Genomic DNA, 18,953 nt, shown 5'->3' with positions numbered 1-18,953 from the left:
AAGAATGTGGACCACGATCGCATGAGAAAATGCCTTGTGACTGAAACGGAAACCTTATTGAAGTTGTCTGGTGTGAAAAAGATTAGCTCAGTTTACTTTGGAGGAGGTAAAGTTTTCATTACTTCACTGCAGAATCCATTAATACATGTAACTTTATAGTTCTATAAAGTTATATAAATTTATAGGGAGCAACTACAGCATCAATCAATTACTACATAAAAAGTACATTTGAAGCATTCAAGCAAGATACTCGAAGACACCCAAAACTGACCATCCACAGTGCAATAAATGAATAAATCTCCAAATTATGCCCAAAGAATTGGTTTTCATGACAGTGTTCTTGGCTATTTTTCACTTTTTGAGCTTTAAGCTGCCAGGTTCTTTTGTTTTTTTTGTTGTCTGTTTGAATATTTTGTGTCTTCCTTTGGGGCTTTTCATTTTAGGAACACCAAGTTTGGCAGAACCTTCAACAATTTCTTCAGTACTTGAAGCTGTTTCAACCATTTGTTATATGCCTTCTGAGGCAGAGGTGACACTTGAAGCTAACCCCACTTCAGCTGAAACTGAAAAACTCAGGTGAAATAGACAGAAAATACATCAAATAATCATTTTTGTTCTGTGGTTTTTATATCCTAGTTTAAAATTTCTGGATCAACATCAGTATCTGGGCAACTGCCCACCTACCCCTCCCTTAACCCGACATCAACCTTAACTTGTTGTCAATTGACTGTTGTTGAGTTAGGGGAGGGGTAGGTGGACAGTTGCCCAGATACTGATATTGATCCAAATTTCTTTTCTCCCTCCTGATTTTATCAGGTACATACCTCACAGACAGTTTTCCAATGCTCTAACATTTATGCTCTAACTTCCATGTGGAGAAGCACCTTGAAAACATCATGTTTTGCATGATAAGAACATAACATTAAGACTACTTGTGGGAAGTAGTCTTGCATGTTAAATATTGGTCCAGTGTTTCCTTTCTTAAGTCTGTGTGAAAACTCAGGTAGTAAAGTGCTCTTAAAAAAGTAAATATTATCAATAATTCAAGTACAGAATGGTAGTTAACTTAACTTAAGGGTTAATCTCTTGCTCTATGATTTTAGTCATTTCCATGCTGCTGGAATTAATCGTCTCTCCCTTGGAATCCAGGTATTGATAACTGAAGTTATAAGTTATTTTAAAGTTTATTTTTTTTCTTTAGAAAGAGTGAATTGTTAGCTGTATTTTTCTGCAAGCCTGTCATGTTTCCTTTTTGCTAGGCCTTTAGTACAAGAGATTTGCTTCTTTTAGGAAGAGACAATACCATTAGAGATTCATTAAGGTAAGGTAAAATAAGATGAAATGATCAGAAACACTACAATGCAAATAAACCAATGATTATGAATCCTGAGCATTCCCAGTTCTAAACGTTAGTTCAAATTTCTTGTAGCTGCTTTGTTATTTTTCTTTGTTATCCAGTTACTGTAGCTGATAAACTAATTATCCTCGTTTTCCTCTTGAAAAGTTTTTTTTAACATAAGATTGTAAGTGGTAGTTGGCATACAATAGTGATGTTAATTTTTACTATATATACCTAACTTAATCAATTGAAAAGGGAAGAACTTGAAAATTTTTTGCCAAAATGTCAATGAATGATACAAATTAATAGTTTATAATCAGGGGCTGGTGCATGAACTCTGCACATAAATGTTTGATTTTCTAGAGCAATACAGGCTGCAAGGTCCATTTTTCCAGGAAGAGTATCGATTGATTTGATGTTTGGACGTCCACAACAAACACTGGAGGATTGGTACAAGGAGTTGTTAAAAGTAAACAGGACATGTGGTCTAAGTTTTTTAAATTATTAGTTATAGTGCCATCAGTAATAAACTAGTGTTATGCAAGTGCTTAAGTCTAGAATCTAGGGATGAAAATAGAACCCATGATTTTAAGGATGTAGTATGAACAATTGCCTGCAAATTTAATTGGAATTTAAGTGCTTGGCAAAGAAAATAATTAAGAGAATCCATGATGGGGGACTGGAGACAAGATGACAACAACTGGGACACATGTATGCATTATCATATTCTTTTGTTTGCTAAAACAAGGAAACTAGCTCCCTGATGTGGTTCCAGGTTGAAGGGAAGTAAAAGGAATAAAAAGTTTGTTATGAGAAACTGGTTCATCTGTTCTCAGCTCAGTTAACAAGTAACAAGTTTGGATTCCTTATAATTGTATTCAAAACCACACATATTTTTACAAAACATCTTAATATTTAGGATGATATTACAGTCACTTTGTGAATACTGTATTTTCCTGAATGAGCACCTACCCCTTGGGCAATAGTGGCAAACAATTGCTCCATGTGAGAAAGCACCCTCTCCTCCCTTGCCTCTTGTAATGATAGGGACACAAAGAAAACCTTTTCCTTTAATTGCCACTTTATTTATAACTTTTTAAGGTTGAACTGAAGCAGAATCAGTACAGGAGAATAATGAGTCCCTCCCTCAATTAAGCTCCCACTGGATGCACAGTATTATCACATCATTGTCATTATAACCCTTGCTTGCCCTTGACCATTTCCCAGGCATTATCTGTGTGTGATGACCATATATCATTGTATCAGCTGACACTGGAAAGAGGCACACCACTCTATAAAAATGTCATCTCTGGAAAACAAGTAAGATTGTTAGCATTCAATACAAAATTAATGTATTTTATTAAATTTGTCTGACTTGAATCTTATTGTGAGTTATTAAAATTACTGGCTACTGTTTGTTTTTTTTAGTCTCTTCCTGATTCTGATTTGGTTGCTGAAATGTATCAGTTGGCAGTGGAGGTAAGGAAAAAAATTGCAATTAGTTAACCTCCTGTTTGTTTTTTTGAAGTAAATACATGTTTAATTTTGAATTTTAAATATATATATTTTTTGTTCTTTGTTGTTGTCATCATTACCATCATCATTATCAGACCTTGACTGCAAATGGGTTCCACAGATATGAGGTTGCCAACTTTGCAAAATCAGTAAGTTGAATGATTGTTAGTTCATCCAGTTAAGTAATTGTAAATAATCAAACTGTTTTTTTTCTGAATGAAATTTCAATGTTCATTTGGATTTTTGAAGGAGGTAAAGTGCATGCAGTATTTATCATTTGTTGTTCCAGGATGCAGAAAGCAGACATAACCTCTCATATTGGAATGGATCACAGTATATTGGAGTGGGACCTGGTGCTCATGGCAGGTGTATACAGGCACTTCAATTAATCAGTTATGGAGTAGTGTAGTTTTAGTAAAGATTGCAATAGAAAACAATACTATTCATAATATTTTCTTTATTTAACTAATGAAAAATAATACTAAAACAATGTGTCTTACTTAAGAAAAAACAATGGTATTATCTTTAAGTCTACTCTCTAGTAGCTCATAGGAAAGAATACATTAAACAAATGTGTAGATAATTTAGCCTGTGTCAATGGAAACAAAAGTCATGAACCCCAAGTGGTGTTCCTTTTTCTTTCCTTTTGTAGATTTATTCCTTCTGGAAATGGTGATGGATTGAGGCAGGCAAGAGTGCAGACATTAGAACCAAACCAGTGGATGAAAGAGGTATTAACTTTCTTTCTAAGTTCTTACAAGTTTTTACAACAGGTCATGTAAAAAATTCGTTGGTACTTCAACACCTGTATGTTGGTTTTAAGGTTGAAATAAGAGGGCATGGAACTAGAAAACAAGTATCACAGACAAAATTTGAGATGTAAGTACTAAACATTTGTTCTGGAAAATGTATGATTTTGCCAGTGGGGTCAAGACAGTGGGGTAATAGTTAGTGAGCTTGACTCTGTAACAGGAGCTCTGTTAAATTCAAGCCCTTATATAGGTAATTTTTGCTACATTTCTGAGCAAGACACAAGACTCATACAATACCCTCAGTGGAAGGCTTACTCCAAATTTATGTTGTAGCAGAGGTTAAAAGAAAACCATGCGAAGTGCTGCTAAATCCTGGGTGTGACTTCAAGGGGTATGGCTCTCCAGAAATACCTGTGACAAGCTGTTCAGCACTTACTCAAAGTTCGTTTAAAATGGTGCAGTAATGAAAGTATTTTTCTTTGATCTCAGATTAGAAGAAATTCTTATGATGAGTTTAAGGACTGCTGATGGTCTAAGTTCTGAGGTATAAGTTGTACTTATAGTAATAGTAATAATAATAAAAAACCACAATAGATCTAAATCACCGAAAATACTTGTAAATCAAAGGAGTTTAATACAGGTGGCAAATGTCTGTAGATGCTGAATTTTGCACAGAAACCCAAATGTCCGACTATAGTCAGGAAATTAAAGTATTTCAAGCTCTGGCTGTAAGGGATATGACTGGAGTACAAGGCTTTACTTAACCCTTTAACTCCCAAGATCTGATTGTTAATTCTCCCCATTAGCTGCTACACATTTCCTTGTAAATTACCGTAATTTCCGGTCGTTTACCCGCGGGTAATCTGTTGATTTTGCATTAAACGCGCGCCACTGCGGGTAATAGGGAGGTGCGGGTTATGTGACAATTTTAAAATCCAGTGGTGGTTGAATTGAAAAAAAATATCACCAACATGCGTTTCCGCCTCTCAAGTAAATTTTATTGTGTTAATAGTGCCGCAAAGCGGCACGAAAACATGATGCCGACTCAAGTTTATTTCACGCATAATTAGTTGCGCGACGAACAAATTATTATCGGCACGCGTGAAAACAAAACCTTGATGGTGACAAAAATTATCCATAGATATCCGGCGCATCAGTAACAAATTTCCATTTAACACTTGCTTGAGCTCAAGAGAATTTTCCCGTTTTAAGGGACTTGTTAGGCCCAATAGAACCGGAGATATCGATTTTTTCAGAAATCGCCGACAGTGCTTTATAATTCAAGTTTTAATACTCACCCAGCTTTTTTCAACAAATCGACATGGCGCTGAACGATCGCTCGCGCAAAATGTGGCCACAAATTCGCATTCTGTCAAGTATGAAACGTTGAGATTTGGGCATGGGCCGCTAGTGTTTTTACTGTATAATCTTATCAATAAAGTACATGCTAATATTGACACAGAATTGTGCACGCGTCTGAATTTCTTTGACCTTTAAACTCGACAAAGATGCTTTCAAGTTTTCGAAAGTTGGATCAGACAACTTTTAAAAGACTGAAATGTATCACCTTAATGTCACGTTTCGCTACCAAAAAGTTGATTAACAACGTGCGGGTTATCCACCAGTGCGGGTAATCTGTTGACTTTTTTTTTCGCCGTATGCAATAATCGGCCGGTGCGGGTAATCGGCCGTGCGGGTAAACGACCGGAAATTACGGTAGTTACAAGAATTTGGTGTTCAATCAAGATAATATCTTGTACCTGATAAGTTTGAGTATTCTCATTACCTTTTTGCTGGATAATGTATGAATATTATAGGGAGAAGTTACATTTTAATCACTTCTGGGAGTTAGAGGGTTAAGTTTCCTACCAATTGTGGTTCCCTCACTTATGGATGTATGTAAGGTTACTTGTACTCTAAAACTTTGTGAATGAGAGCCTGCAGGTTTGCACCATTGTCAACCTCTGAGGTCTTCCATGGAATTTTCTTTCTTCTTGTTGATTTGAGTTTAGAATTGTTTCGAACTAAACGACGCTTTGTACTGAATTAATCTCTTTTTTTCGATTCATGGTGCAGAATTGGAAAATCTTCTCCCCGTTTGGTTTGTCTTTATATGATGCATTCAAAGATAATCAGGATGTCAAAGATCTCATTCAACATGGCCTCCTGTCCTTAACAAAAAGGTATGTAAACTCAAAATAGATAAAGTTTCAAATGTTGTCAAAAGTTATCCCAGAGCACGTTGGTTTTGCTTTACTTCGTTCTATGATTGGTTCAGAAAACGTATCCCAGCCTCCCAACCAATCAGATTCAAAAAAAGCGAATGGCGACTTGGTCACCGCGTTTTCCCGCGCTTAGGGGTATTTTCAGGTATTTTTTGTTCTCATTGGCTCCCAATAATTTTCATCCTTTTTTGTGGCCCGTTTGAGTTTCGGTTTTTTAAAGGCAAGGAAGGATGTGTGTTGATATAACGTATTTTTCCTTTTTCAGAGGCGTCAAAGCTACCCCTAAAGGCCTGTCTGTTGTGGATAGCATAATTTCGACATTATTACTTCATCTTGATGGAATAAATAGGACTGTTCTAAAATCGGAAACATATTGAAAAAAAGTTAGAAACTTGGAAGCTTATTTGAAAATAAGTTATGGCCAAAAATATTCATAGAGGTGACACGGAATACATTTTGAGCTAATTTATGTCGGCGTTTTTTCCTTTTCAATGGCTGTGTTTCCACAACATCGATAAGTTAAAAAAATAAATTTTAATTAACTTGATCTACATGAAAGAATTCATTTAAGCTCTATTGGTTTTATTTTTCTCTCCTGATTTGGCTCTTGCCTTTCACTGAGACATCAAACAGCAAAACGGTCCCCACACTCCTCCCACACAAGTAGTCGACCTCATCCCCCAGGGGTTTCTTGGTCGACCGGCAGTTGTTCCGAGAAACCCAATCTGTAAACGTCCCCCCCCCCCCCCACCACCCTTAGGTCAGGTAAACGTGTGGTTCCTAGCCAGTGGTATACATCCGACCAAAAATGATGTTGGTGTCAAATAATTTTCTGCCTCTCTCTACATGCTGTTTTAATGCTCGTTTACAGAAACATTCCGGTGTTCGTTCTGAGTTATGAATTTCATTCAATGAAATCGGTCGATTCGAGTCCTTACCAGAGAAGCCAAGCGCTAAATGTGAAATCAGGAAATGTTTCATCTTGAATTACTGCCTCTTGCCTTGCTCGTGTTAATTTGTTCTTTGGAAGTTTCGACTCAGTCTCTCCACACGATCCGAACATAGCTGAAATGGACGAATGTAATCCAAAATCGAACAAATATCTCGACGATTCGTTAGGGCGAAGAGCGGAATTGTGGTTTGAGTGCACTTTACATACAGAAAGATGGAGCTACGCTATTGGTGGGAACATGGTAAGGTGAAAATCACCAGAGTAAATCAGTTGAATGGAGAGCGTTCGTTGATAACGTTGGGATTAAGAGTGCCGATTTGAAAGGTAGGTTTCTGTTTAAGAGTTTTCCGTCCTTCCGAAGTTCGTGGATGAAAGGAAAGGCCGCAGACTGCCATTTGTTGCTTCGAACGACTGCAGAAATTAAAGCGTCTGGCGACTCAGTTGCCTGCTTCTTTGCCATTTCACCTAAGAGTCACGAATATACAGCCTCAATCATTTCTTCAATGCAAGTGCATTCAAACCTTGAATTTCCCTCATTTTTTGTTCAAAATATTAAAAAAATTTACTATTTTTTATATTTTTACAAGAGTATTTTGCTGTGGATAGTGCATATACAACACAGGTGAAAAGTACCTTTTGTGCGTGCTGATTGGCTAGTTCGGGAGTTAATAGCTAGTAACATAGCTACATGCGAACAGCCGAAGGGAAAAAAATCGCGCATCAACAATTTCCGACCATTTGGCAACGCGCGCAAACGCGGAAAATACTCCCAGCACTCTCCCAGCACCCGTTTCCGAAGTTCGTGATGTTCGGGATTTGACGAAACTTCCGAGTACCTACGACTTGTCTCGCTTTGCGACAGTGTGCCAAATTAGGACACGTCCGGAAGATTTATTATTCATGTCGTCGTATGCAAATTTATCAAAATAAACTGTTCTCGCAGAACGGATCCGTAGAAACCAGAGATTGGATCTTTCAAAATCCTCTAAATTCTGGTCCATCTCTCGTTTAAAATGTGTTTTCATATCCTAGTGATTAAGCTTTAAGATATAAAAATATCTTAACCTTGATTTTGGCGAGTCCTAACTGCAATTGCGTCCACTGATAGATTCTGGTTGGTGAGGATTCGCTTGCTGTCTCAATCTTACATGACTGCCGAAAGGACTCCATTTTGATTTGATATAATTTTACTTTCGGGTGGAAGAATGGAGTTGCGTGTTGGGAACAAGTATCGCCTTGGGAGGAAGATTGGTAGTGGATCATTTGGAGACATATACCTCGGTAAATATTTTCTTTCTCAAAGCTGTAATCGTTTTTTTTGGGTATTTTCCTCTACATTGGGGGCTTTATGCGTAAAGTTTCCTGTTTACTAGCTTACTATTTTAGCTTAATAAAATCTCAGGATCTGAGTTGTTACGACAATAATTTGTTGATTATCGACGTTCGATAGCAAATTTTTATAATTTATTGTTTATGTAAGTAAACCAAGGTTAAACATGAATGTGTTGGTTTTTTAAGGGACGAATATTTCAACTGTGGAGGAGGTTGCTATAAAGTTGGAATGTGTCAAAACCAAACATCCGCAACTGCACATAGAAGCGAAGTTTTACAAGATGATGCAAGGAGGAGGTTTGTTTTTTTCCATTTTCAACGATTGATAAGTTGGACTATGGCTCCGAACACCTTTCCGTATTCTCGTCACGGGATTACTAAGGAGATCGAAATGATATTTACTACAAAAACTAACGATGGTATAGATAGACGAAAGCTGAACTGTAAAAAGCTGCTGTGGAGAGTATGAGAACCTGATCAAGTTCGTTTAGGTTCGAGAGTCCTTAAGTTTAACAAAACCTACTTTTAGGCTGAAATGATTAGTAGGGTTCCACGCATCACCAGGTATTTAGCTCACTCACTGTGAGATGCAACATTCTTGTGGTCAAATTTATGATAAATCTACTTATAGCGAAGAACTTGCAATTCGTGTTGTTAGGGTGGTTATGGCATCCATTTTTCTAATCAGTTAAAAAAAAAAAAAAAAAAAAAAAAAACATGACAAAGTTATAATGTTTACATGAAACCAAAATATTAATCCATAAGCTTAATTACACTCATCTATGCTGCTTTTGCACCAATCACATTGGCACATCAGGATATTTATATCGCACCAATCATACGACAACATTGGGATATCTCGCTCCAAGTACAGTGTTGGGGTATTGTTTTCTTTCCATTGATGTCATGGAGTCAAGAATGACACTAACCCGAAATTGTGGGCCTATTTTGTAATTGTAATGGTCGGCAGTCTTTCTGAGTGCCCAATTGTTTTAGTTAAAGATATGTTGGGATTAGAAAGGGTGGCAGGTAATTTTTTTGTATCATTTTTAAGTTAAAACATTGGTTTTTTATGGCTCCTTTACTCACAATGCATCAGACAAAAAACTTACATCCCATCAGGTACTATGACAACAATACCTAAAATCCAAACAGAATATACCCAATCATTACACTGCATGAGCATTAGGCAATTTTGATTTTATTTCTGTTGGAGGAACGGCAGTAAGTGTAGTCTCCTTTGCATCTGTTGTTTGGTCATGCATCGTGCTCTCTCTCCAATGGGGAGAGAGCGCATTGTGTAACAAGACCAAATAACAGCTTTGAAGGAGACTAATGATGCAGTCTATTCTTGCTTAGAAGTACTCAGACAACAGAGACGACAGACCACAAAACACCTTTGTGTGAGTTTATTGCAGATAAATTGGAAGGTTTTTCTTTCTTTCTCTTAAGCTAAAGTAATGCTCTTCTCACTCTTCTGAAAATTATGCTCTTTTTCTTTTATGAAAATGAAAACATCAGTTAAACAAAGTGTCATACTTCAACCCACCCAGCTGGAAAAAAATAACTCTTGCATGGGTAGCATGCCAATGTTTTTTATTTTAAGACATCCAAGGTATCGTGAATTTTTGCAGTGTTTTCTCAGAAATTTGAGGAGTAACTCTGGAATTAAGTCTAGAAAATATGTATGTAGTGTACATTGGTGTACACAGCTATACATGAGAATCTTATCTACAGCTCTGACAATATTTAGTAAACACCATGGATCAAATGGGGTACTGTAAAAAATAAATTTGGGTTCTACTTCTGGTTGGCTGTATCTTCCAGCAAAAAACTGCAACAGACATTATGTCAAAAAACCTCAAACATCTGTTGCTCTAAAGAACCATTGATGTGTGCTGCTATTGGCATAGCATTCTGAGTGATATGTTTGGATAACACTCTGTCTGGTTATAATTATGTTGTGCTCATAAACACATGACAGTTGTCTATGCTAATTCTTGCTATGAAATACATGTGGATGTGGGTAGTGATTGTGCTACTTTTCTGGTGCTAAGGAATCCAAAGAACTTTATCATTTATTCATGATAATGAAGAAATTTTATTCTGCATGTTCATGCATGCGTGTTATTTTTCTCATTACCATATGAAGGGTTTACTGTCAAGCAAAACAAATGTTATAAAGGAATCCTATTGTTTAAATGTAAATCGCTGTAACTTCTGAGAGATATATTGCAAACTTTTGTTAATAATTCAGGGTTGGCATAATGTAAGGTTTGCAACAAAATACTACAATGCAGGTAACATAAATGTAATACACATGTAGAGCTGAATTATTTTGGTATTGTTGACAGTTGGCATACCTACTATCAAGTGGTGTGGGACAGAAGGTGATTACAATGTGTTAGTGATGGAGCTACTGGGGCCCAGTCTGGAGGATCTTTTCAATTTTTGCAACAGGAAGTTTAGTATAAAAACAGTGCTTCTCTTAGCTGATCAGATGGTAAGTAGTGCTACTCATGTTTTGCAGTTTTTTTGCCAGACAGTGTACATTGTTAAGCTTCAATTTTGTGTGATGTTTTGTGTACACATGTGTTCATTAATATGGTTCTTGTAAAGTAATGAAAGTTTTGAATATTCAACCACCAAATCAGAAGGTTGGAGGTTTGAATTATCCTTAGCTATGGACTTATATCCTTTACTTTGTTTATTGGACATCTTTCTTTCCTTATTTCTTTTTTTTCTCTCTTAACTTTTGTTATTAAAAAATCAGTTTATGTTTTAGATTTTTCTCTTGTTGGTTTTACCAAGACTTCCTACTGTTTTTTGTACATTGACAGGTTGATTCTATGGGGTGCAGAATTTCCAGGGTGCAACATGTTGAATTTCCACTGATAGAGTAAGAAAATTAATTTATTTGATCAATTCTGTTTGTTTTTAGATCAGCAGAATAGAGTATGTTCATTGTAAAAATTTCATCCACCGGGATATCAAGCCAGACAACTTTTTGATGGGACTTGGAAAGAAGGGGAGTCTTGTGTACATCATTGATTTTGGACTAGCCAAGAAGTACAGAGACCCAAGAACACATCAGCATATACCATACAGAGAAAATAAAAACCTCACTGGAACAGCCAGATATGCCAGTATCAACACTCACTTGGGAATTGGTAGGTTGGAACAAGCATTTCATATTCTGAACATACTTGTCATCAGATAAAGTTGTTGCTTTTTGGCCAGTGATTAAAGAAATTAAGGCTACTTCCTCAGCTTTGAATAATTTGAATTACTCTGTAAAGGGTTGCATTGTCTGTTTAATTCTGCAAGGTGAAAGTCTCTCTCTCTCACTCTAACCAAGAGTTAAGCTGAAGTTTCAGGGAACCATGAGGGATCTATGAAAATTGGTTGGGTCACAGGCATCCTGTTTGCCTGGAATAGAAATACGCTTAGTCACAGTAAGTGCTAAGGAAATGGGTGTATGTTCTGGTATGGTTGGCCACGAGTCTTACAACACTCAGCACAACACATCTCTTTAATATATACATGTATTTTTCCAACTGTAGAACAAAGCAGAAGAGATGATTTAGAATCACTTGGTTATGTACTGATGTACTTCAACCTGGGTAGCCTTCCATGGCAAGGCCTTAAAGCTGCCACCAAGAAACAAAAATATGAACGGATCAGTGAAAAGAAAATGTCTACGCCCATTGAAATCCTCTGTAAAGGATATCCATGTAAGTGTTATTATTTTTACAAAGAAGTACAGTAATGATGTCTTCATGACATGTTGCTCAGTTTAAGAAGATGGAAGGCTATTATTTTTTTTTATAGATAATTATGTTTGTTCTCATGTTAGACTTAAAGTTGTCACTGTGAAAGAAGTAAAGTAATTATTGCAGTCATTTGACTGTAATGATTTCTCATGATTTTTATGAACGATCACAATTTTACATTAGTGGATCCTTCCTTTATCTGGAAACCAAAATGATTTGTTTGATATATGGAACTAATCATGATAATCATAAAGTAATTATTGCAGTCATTTGACTGTAATGATTTCTCATGATTTTTATGAACGATCACAATTTTACATTAGTGGATCCTTCCTTTATCTGGAAACCAAAATGATTTGTTTGATATATGGAACTAATCATGATAATCATAAAGTAATTATTGCAGTCATTTGACTGTAATGATTTCTCATGATTTTTATGAACGATCACAATTTTACATTAGTGGATCCTTCCTTTATCTGGAAACCAAAATGATTTGTTTGATATATGGAACTAATCATGATAATCATAAAGTAATTATTGCAGTCATTTGACTGTAATGATTTCTCATGATTTTTATGAACGATCACAATTTTACATTAGTGGATCCTTCCTTTATCTGGAAACCAAAATGATTTGTTTGATATATGGAACTAATCATGATAATCATAAAGTAATTATTGCAGTCATTTGACTGTAATGATTTCTCATGATTTTTATGAACGATCACAATTTTACATTAGTGGATCCTTCCTTTATCTGGAAACCAAAATGATTTGTTTGATATATGGAACTAATCATGATAATCATAAAGTAATTATTGCAGTCATTTGACTGTAATGATTTCTCATGATTTTTATGAGCGATCACAATTTTACATTAGTGGATCCTTCCTTTATCTGGAAACCAAAATGATTTGTTTGATATATGGAACTAATCATGATAATCATAAAGTAATTATTGCAGTCATTTGACTGTAATGATTTCTCATGATTTTTATGAACGATCACAATTTTACATTAGTGGATCCTTCCTTTATCTGGAAACCAAAATGATTTGTTTGATATATGGAACTAATCATGATAATCATAAAGTAATTATTGCAGTCATTTGACTGTAATGATTTCTCATGATTTTTATGAGCGATCACAATTTTACATTAGTGGATCCTTCCTTTATCTGGAAACCAAAATGATTTGTTTGATATATGGAACTAATCATGATGACAAAAACTTCCTTTGTTCTCCACATTTACAGTTATGTTTCACACCTTTGTTCTCTGTGTATCATCAGTGATCTTTTCTCATTTGCATTTGATAATGGTGACATGTTGTTGCCAAACATCATATTCTAATAGCATTGCTTTTTATCCTTAAATTTTCATTATCAGTTTTACTGAAAACTAATATTAAAAAAACCCTCTACACTCTTATTATTACTGGGAAAGTTAATGGTCTGAAGTTGGTTAGATGTTTGTATGGATGAGGGTGTACAAAGTATCCCCATTTTAAACAATATCTGCAAAGATTAACCTTGATGAGATTGTCGCAGATGTGTGATAAAAACAACTTGAAAAAAATAATATAAGAAATGGGACTTGAGTGTAGTGACCCCCTTTTGTTATGTTTTTCTTTTAATTTCCTAAGGGTTTGTTTGGTGAATGGAAACTGTTAAAATCTACTAATTTAAGACCTCTAAAATATTATTTGAACAATTTTTGATTCTGCAGCTGAATTTTCCACTTACCTCAACAACTGTCGGTCACTACGCTTTGATGACAAGCCAGACTACTCTTACCTACGCCAACTTTTCCGCAACCTTTTTCACTGTCAAGGATATGTTTATGACTACATATTTGACTGGAATCTTCTCAAGTTTGTGAGTAATTAGTTTAAAAACTTGTTTCTTTTAACTAAACAACATCCTCCCCTCTCCCTTGATAATATCAGCAACAAAACAAACCCAAAAAAAGGGAGCGGAAATGAATAAAAAGAACAGACTTATACAATTAACAATGCTTGCCATTGCTCCGTGCTCGTCGCCTGTCCAACTGTATCAAAACTTCATTATAAGTCAAATATCACTGGATTCTTGACTCTTCAGCCATTAAATTCGTGTGAAGGGGGTTAGGTCCTTAGTTGTTGCTTCTTCAGGTGAAGTTTGTGTTTCTCTAATCGGGTTTCCCAAGAGACTGAACAATCTGGGTGGTAATCTTGTGGTGGATTTGGCCTCCATCATCATGTATGATTATAAGTTCTGGGTGAAGTGTTTTGTTGCACAGCTGATTGGAATCAATAGAGCAATGGTTGCAACCAATGACTGCACTCTATAGAGCAGTGGAAATGGAGTCTTACCTTAAGCAAGAGAAACCAAAATTTAAGTACTGGCTGAAGTAGGCTATCATTATTACGCTTTTATCGACTACACTGTTAAAATTAATAAAGTTCAGCTATTTGCATGTGAAGGAAACTTGAACTCTTTTTATTGTATCGTTTTGGAGAGCTTTAAATAGTCAATTCTGTATTCTGCCTTAGGGAAGTGGTCGGGAACCAGATGGTGGCGCTGAGAGACCAGTAATGAGAGGAGGAGAAAAGGCACTAGAGAGGGAACGTGAACCCAGGGAACCAGAACGGAACCATCGAAGCTCCACTACCCGTGCTGTTGCTGGTGGAGCATCTGGTCGGCTCCGAGATCCAATGAGTGGTGCTACTCCCTCCCCAGTTGGTAGGTTTCAGATTTTTACGCACGCGCTCTGTTACCGTTTTCGTTTTCTAAGTAAACTCGGGTAGTGGTATAACACCTCTCTTGATCATGATTACTTTGTTCTCTGCCCTAAAAAGGTGCACAGAGACCAATTTCACGAGCTGAAAGAGAAAGACGGATCACTCGCCTTCATCGCGGGGCCCCAGCTGATGTCCAAGGCGGGGATCTCCCTCGGGGTGACATGTCGCGGATGTCCGGCGCCCACGTTCGCTCGACCCCTGTGATGACCCCAACGTCCTCTGGGACTGGACTGAGACGCGCCAGTGGAACCAGGCAACAGGAAAGGGATCCTGGAATGATGGAACTCTCCACTGTACGTCATTCAACGAAACATTTCACGCGTGCCCCAAAATGACTTGAAAATTCACCGTAATCAACATTTCTTTAGATAAGAGGCTAACATCATTGTGGTCCTGAAGTAGGAATCATCTTGTCGTTATCATTGCTTTAATTCCTGAGAAAGACGTCTTGCGTTTTTGCTCTTAGTGGAATAGTTATGCTGTGTCCGTGATAGTCATGCCAGTGCGTATCAATTAATAGGAGACACTTTTTCTCTCCCTTTTTTTGTAATAACTATTGGTTTGGTGGCCGGAACACCAGCTGTGACTTTATTAAAAATAGTGTAGTGTTATAGTTTATTTAATTCCCATTCAAATGCCAGACACGAATCTTTCAATTGACTGAAAGATACTGATATGCTTTAACTCTTTTTATATCGTGTGACCCAAGTCAACTTCATAAAAATAGAGTTGTGTTTGACCATCGAGCGAAAGATGAGAATGAAAAACAACCACTAGTCAATCTCTTTCACAGCTTTACACTGGTACAGTGAGAATTAGAGTATTGGAATGTGGGTTAGTTTCGTTTCGAAAAAATGACTAACTTCCATTAATCTCCAGCCACTCTAAACTATTGTAAAGCTTTACGGTAGTGCGCTGAAGACTACAAATGAATATTGTATAAAGTGTAAAATGAAGAAAGACAAAAGCTTTAAATCTCATTGTGTCAGGTTGTCACTGTCTTGCTTAGAGAGTTAAGAATTAAACGAACTTTGCCTTTAGACAGTTACCGTGATGATTCGATGTAGTGACAGAGGCGCTTATTTACTTTTGGTACCTCAAGAAAGGCGCTTATTCGAAACAGGGTGCTCGTTAGGGACAGGGCGCTCATTTCCTCTTTTGAGGAACGGCAGAAAGTGCGAATTAAAGCTTTGATGTGTATTTAAAAAGAATAGAAAAGACTGGGAAGCGGACTTGTGTTCCTGGGTCCCTCCTGGCTAGAACGGACTGCTGAGCAATCGTCTCGAAATTTTGAAGACGAGATCAATCGTTCGAAGGAACCATGCACTCGGACCTAATGGTTGAGAGACTGAGATGTAGACCATTGTTTCCGAGATGATGCTTTGAGTGAGATAGTAAAGGTAAGATGAACTTCGATTGATATCCAAGTAGATGTTCACTAGTATTGCTAGCACTGAAACAGAATAGGGGCCCTTATTGAAAAGAGAGTGCTTACTCAATAGGGGCTTTTTTTTAGAATAGGGGTGCTTTTCAACAGAGACCAAACTCGAGGACGCGCTTACTGGAACGTGGGCGCTAAGTCGAATCAGTATGGTAGATCCAACATTCGTGGAGAACTCGAAAATGAAGAGCATTTCGATTGACTGTTGTTAATCAGAATAAGCGTAAATATCGAAATTAAACCACGCTAAGTTCCTGAAGCACAGGAAAAGGCGGGTGACCTGCAGGTCGAGTTGGCTTTATTTTTGGATCTGGTTGGTTGAGAGTATGATAACAGTTTTTTAACCACCGGTAATTATTAACCATGGTTTATTAATTTTCCTTGAAACGGAGGTAACGTAGGTGCTACTGGAACACCTTCCCTCTTATTCCTCCTTGTTCAAAGATTCTCTAAATCGAGCTCTTTTTACAAGAACAAATCAAATTAACCGCCTATGTGAGCCGGGTCGATTTCTCTTTATCCCGCTTTTTCAGTGTCCTTTATTGTTGTTCAATTTAGAGAAAAAAAAAGTTCAATTAGCCTTTGACCGTACGTGCAAGTCCAAAACTTCAGCAAGGATGTTGCGTCAAAAAGAATTAGTGATTCATTGATTGACAATGTTTAAGGACACCTGCTTGTATGAACCCGATTTCGAAAATTCATTTTCAGTTGAACAGTTAATACGAAACTATTTCCATGAAGGAAAGCAATTTAAGAGTAATAAAGAACAAGGTTCTTAAATAAGCTGTGATTATACACATGACTCGTAAACTGTGTTCCTTGTCTCTGTTACAACTCTCCATTCTCTCCTGTGACTACTTCTTGATCGTGAACTTAAGTTCCTGGTGGTTTCGCCGCTTATTTTCCTTTCTAGCATAGGTGCCTTTTGCTTAGCGAATTTTTGGCAAGGTGCGCAGAGAACTGCACGAAAACCCTTGCGAAACTTATTGTTCATGAGACCATAGATAAACGGGTTGCAAGAACTGGAAAGGAAAGTTAAAAACGTGCTCATGGCGTTCAAAATTCGTGGAATCGATTGAATGATGCCAAAACCGTTCATGAGATTAACAATAATGTGTGGGGTCCAACAGGCTACGAAGACACAGACAACCACAAGCAATAATTTTGTTACTTTGAAGTCTTGAAAGGTAGAACGGGTTGCCTTTCTGAAACTTGCAGATATACTGTTGATGCTCATTCTTCGGCTGTGACCACGGATAAAACGAAAGATCCGGTAGTAAGGAACTGTAATCAAAATATAAGGCAAAATAAACACTACAATGGCTAAAATAATTGTGTACGGGAAGTGCTCATTTAGGTTGAAATAGCACGTTGATTTACCGACTGTAAAGACATATTTAGACCAATCAAATAAGGGTGGCAGGGCACAGAGAAGCGACAGGATCCACGTTGCCGTGATCATGGCCAAGGTTCGGCGGCGTGTAAAAATGGCGGAGAATTTACCAGGCTGCACGATACACCAGTATCTACTAATGCTAACCAAGGCAAGAGACCACAAAGCTTCGAAGAGGAATAACGAGTTAGTGAAACCTGCGATCTGGCATACAAAATCAGTCAATACCCAACGGTTATAAATGACAGTTACCAAGGAAACGGGGATGTTAAAGAGACACATCCCCAGGTCCGCAACGGCTAGATTGCTGATAATCAAATTTGTGACTGTTCGAAGTCGTCGCGTTCTCCGAACCAGATAACATACTAAAAAGTTCCCGGGAATCCCAGTAAGAATAAATAAGCACATCCCGATCCCTTGAATGATCCTTAGCGCCAGGAATTCTCCTTGGTCGTTATCAGAGTTACTCGTGTGATTTAATGGTGGCGTGGAATTAAAATTCGACATGATTTGCTGTATCTGGGTCAAAATGTCTCCACAGTAACACAACTACTATCTTGATAAATGTTACCGCTTGGACGATAACTCAGCAGAATGTTTCAGCAGGTTGTCCTTGTACTCCTTTTTTTCTTGTTTTATAGCTGTTGAAAAGCAATGTGGTGAAGGAGGAGCTGGAAATATTGTTAATTATAACCGATAACCGAGCAATTCTCGCTGGAAAAACAAAGCCGACCTGGCAACAGATATATGAATCTTGACTTTCTGAAAATTCACTAAAGAGAAAATGATTTCTCTACCTTTATGAACGTCTTACCACCGAGATGACAGACTTAGATCCGGCAAGAACCAAGCACTTGTTACAGTTCCTCTTCCCCGTCGAGATGAAAGTTGTTCTTTCGTCTATTCGCGCATTTAAAGTCCCTTGATCGCGGAGCAACCCTCTTGCGACGTGTTTTCGCCCACAAAGCCCAGTGGCTAATTTTTCTTTCTCCGAGTGACACAAACAATAGCGAATCAATGCATCGTGTGGCAGCAGATGTTTTTATGAAGTTGCGTTTAAAATCAAACGGTGAACTTCGTTCACCTTCCAGGGGGGATTAATACTCTTTTTTTTTAAGTGACCAGTCCTCAGATCGACGCAGAATGGTACTTAAATCTTTCTCACAGACAATAATCGTAAAAAATTAAACGCAAAGTAGAATCAACACTTCTCATTTGAAGCTTGAAGTTCACATTTGCATTTGCATTAGTTCAATTCCTGTCTCTTTTTCGCCTTGGTTAATGAAAAGACTTATCTATAAACATCTGCCACTGATATTGAATTCCGTTTGGATCGGTAGTATTTGTGATATTCGCCTCTCTAAGCCTTGGCAAGGAAAAAAAACTATGGCTTATTTTGGGGCGTATCAAAAATTGTCGATATTTCTCTTCCTCACTGAGGTATATAA

The 18,953-nt window shown here is 37.2% G+C and overlaps 3 protein-coding genes across 4 annotated transcripts in view; 2 read left to right on the top strand and 1 right to left on the bottom strand.

The window, feature by feature from the left end:
• The window catches only part of LOC113674498 (radical S-adenosyl methionine domain-containing protein 1, mitochondrial), a 9,577-nt gene extending 3,172 nt beyond the window's left edge, over window positions 1–6,405 (top strand). The window contains exons 3-16 of one of the 2 annotated variants that reach the window (XM_027190978.2): window positions 1–106; window positions 444–576; window positions 1,104–1,149; window positions 1,260–1,321; window positions 1,703–1,808; window positions 2,567–2,659; window positions 2,768–2,818; window positions 2,950–3,003; window positions 3,144–3,220; window positions 3,507–3,585; window positions 3,678–3,733; window positions 4,096–4,150; window positions 5,683–5,789; window positions 6,097–6,405. The exon at window positions 1–106 is cut by the window's left edge and continues 1 nt beyond it. In XM_027190978.2, coding sequence (XP_027046779.2) covers window positions 1–106; window positions 444–576; window positions 1,104–1,149; window positions 1,260–1,321; window positions 1,703–1,808; window positions 2,567–2,659; window positions 2,768–2,818; window positions 2,950–3,003; window positions 3,144–3,220; window positions 3,507–3,585; window positions 3,678–3,733; window positions 4,096–4,150; window positions 5,683–5,789; window positions 6,097–6,208 — 1,137 coding nt within the window. In that variant the 3' untranslated portion in view covers window positions 6,209–6,405. The remainder of the gene's footprint in view (window positions 107–443; window positions 577–1,103; window positions 1,150–1,259; window positions 1,322–1,702; window positions 1,809–2,566; window positions 2,660–2,767; window positions 2,819–2,949; window positions 3,004–3,143; window positions 3,221–3,506; window positions 3,586–3,677; window positions 3,734–4,095; window positions 4,151–5,682; window positions 5,790–6,096) is intronic. The other variant, XM_089185425.1, reaches the window with a different exon arrangement.
• Window positions 6,406–6,856: 451 nt separating this feature from the next.
• Window positions 6,857–15,711, top strand: LOC113674512 (casein kinase I). Its single transcript, XM_027190997.2, has 8 exons — window positions 6,857–8,064; window positions 8,302–8,412; window positions 10,470–10,618; window positions 11,057–11,285; window positions 11,679–11,849; window positions 13,618–13,766; window positions 14,423–14,612; window positions 14,729–15,711. Exons 1-8 carry the CDS (start codon window positions 7,989–7,991, stop codon window positions 15,004–15,006), a joined length of 1,353 nt encoding a protein of 450 aa, XP_027046798.2. The 5' UTR covers window positions 6,857–7,988; the 3' UTR covers window positions 15,007–15,711.
• A 756-nt stretch (window positions 15,712–16,467) lies between these two features.
• Window positions 16,468–18,758, bottom strand: LOC149039363 (melanopsin-A-like). Its single transcript, XM_089185427.1, has one exon. The coding sequence runs from the start codon at window positions 18,010–18,012 to the stop codon at window positions 16,903–16,905; it is 1,110 nt and encodes a 369-aa protein (XP_089041553.1). The 5' UTR covers window positions 18,013–18,758; the 3' UTR covers window positions 16,468–16,902.
• Window positions 18,759–18,953: the final 195 nt, after the last annotated feature.

This window comes from Pocillopora damicornis, chromosome 10, assembly GCF_964200805.1.
Source record: "Pocillopora damicornis chromosome 10, jaPocDami1.2, whole genome shotgun sequence".
NCBI classification, from domain to species: Eukaryota; Metazoa; Cnidaria; class Anthozoa; order Scleractinia; family Pocilloporidae; genus Pocillopora; species Pocillopora damicornis.
Note: the sequence above shows the minus strand (reverse complement) of the source record. Positions and strands in the feature narration are given on the sequence as shown.

Coding starts and splice junctions, on each gene's coding strand:
- LOC113674512 (XM_027190997.2), top strand. CDS start 7,989: ATGGAGTTGCGTGTTGGGAACAAGTATCGCCTTGGGAGGAAGATTGGT. Junction 13,767..14,422: donor ACTGGAATCTTCTCAAGTTT/GTGAGTAATTAG, acceptor ATTCTGCCTTAG/GGAAGTGGTCGGGAACCAGA. Junction 14,613..14,728: donor TGCTACTCCCTCCCCAGTTG/GTAGGTTTCAGA, acceptor TGCCCTAAAAAG/GTGCACAGAGACCAATTTCA.
- LOC149039363 (XM_089185427.1), bottom strand. CDS start 18,012: ATGTCGAATTTTAATTCCACGCCACCATTAAATCACACGAGTAACTCT.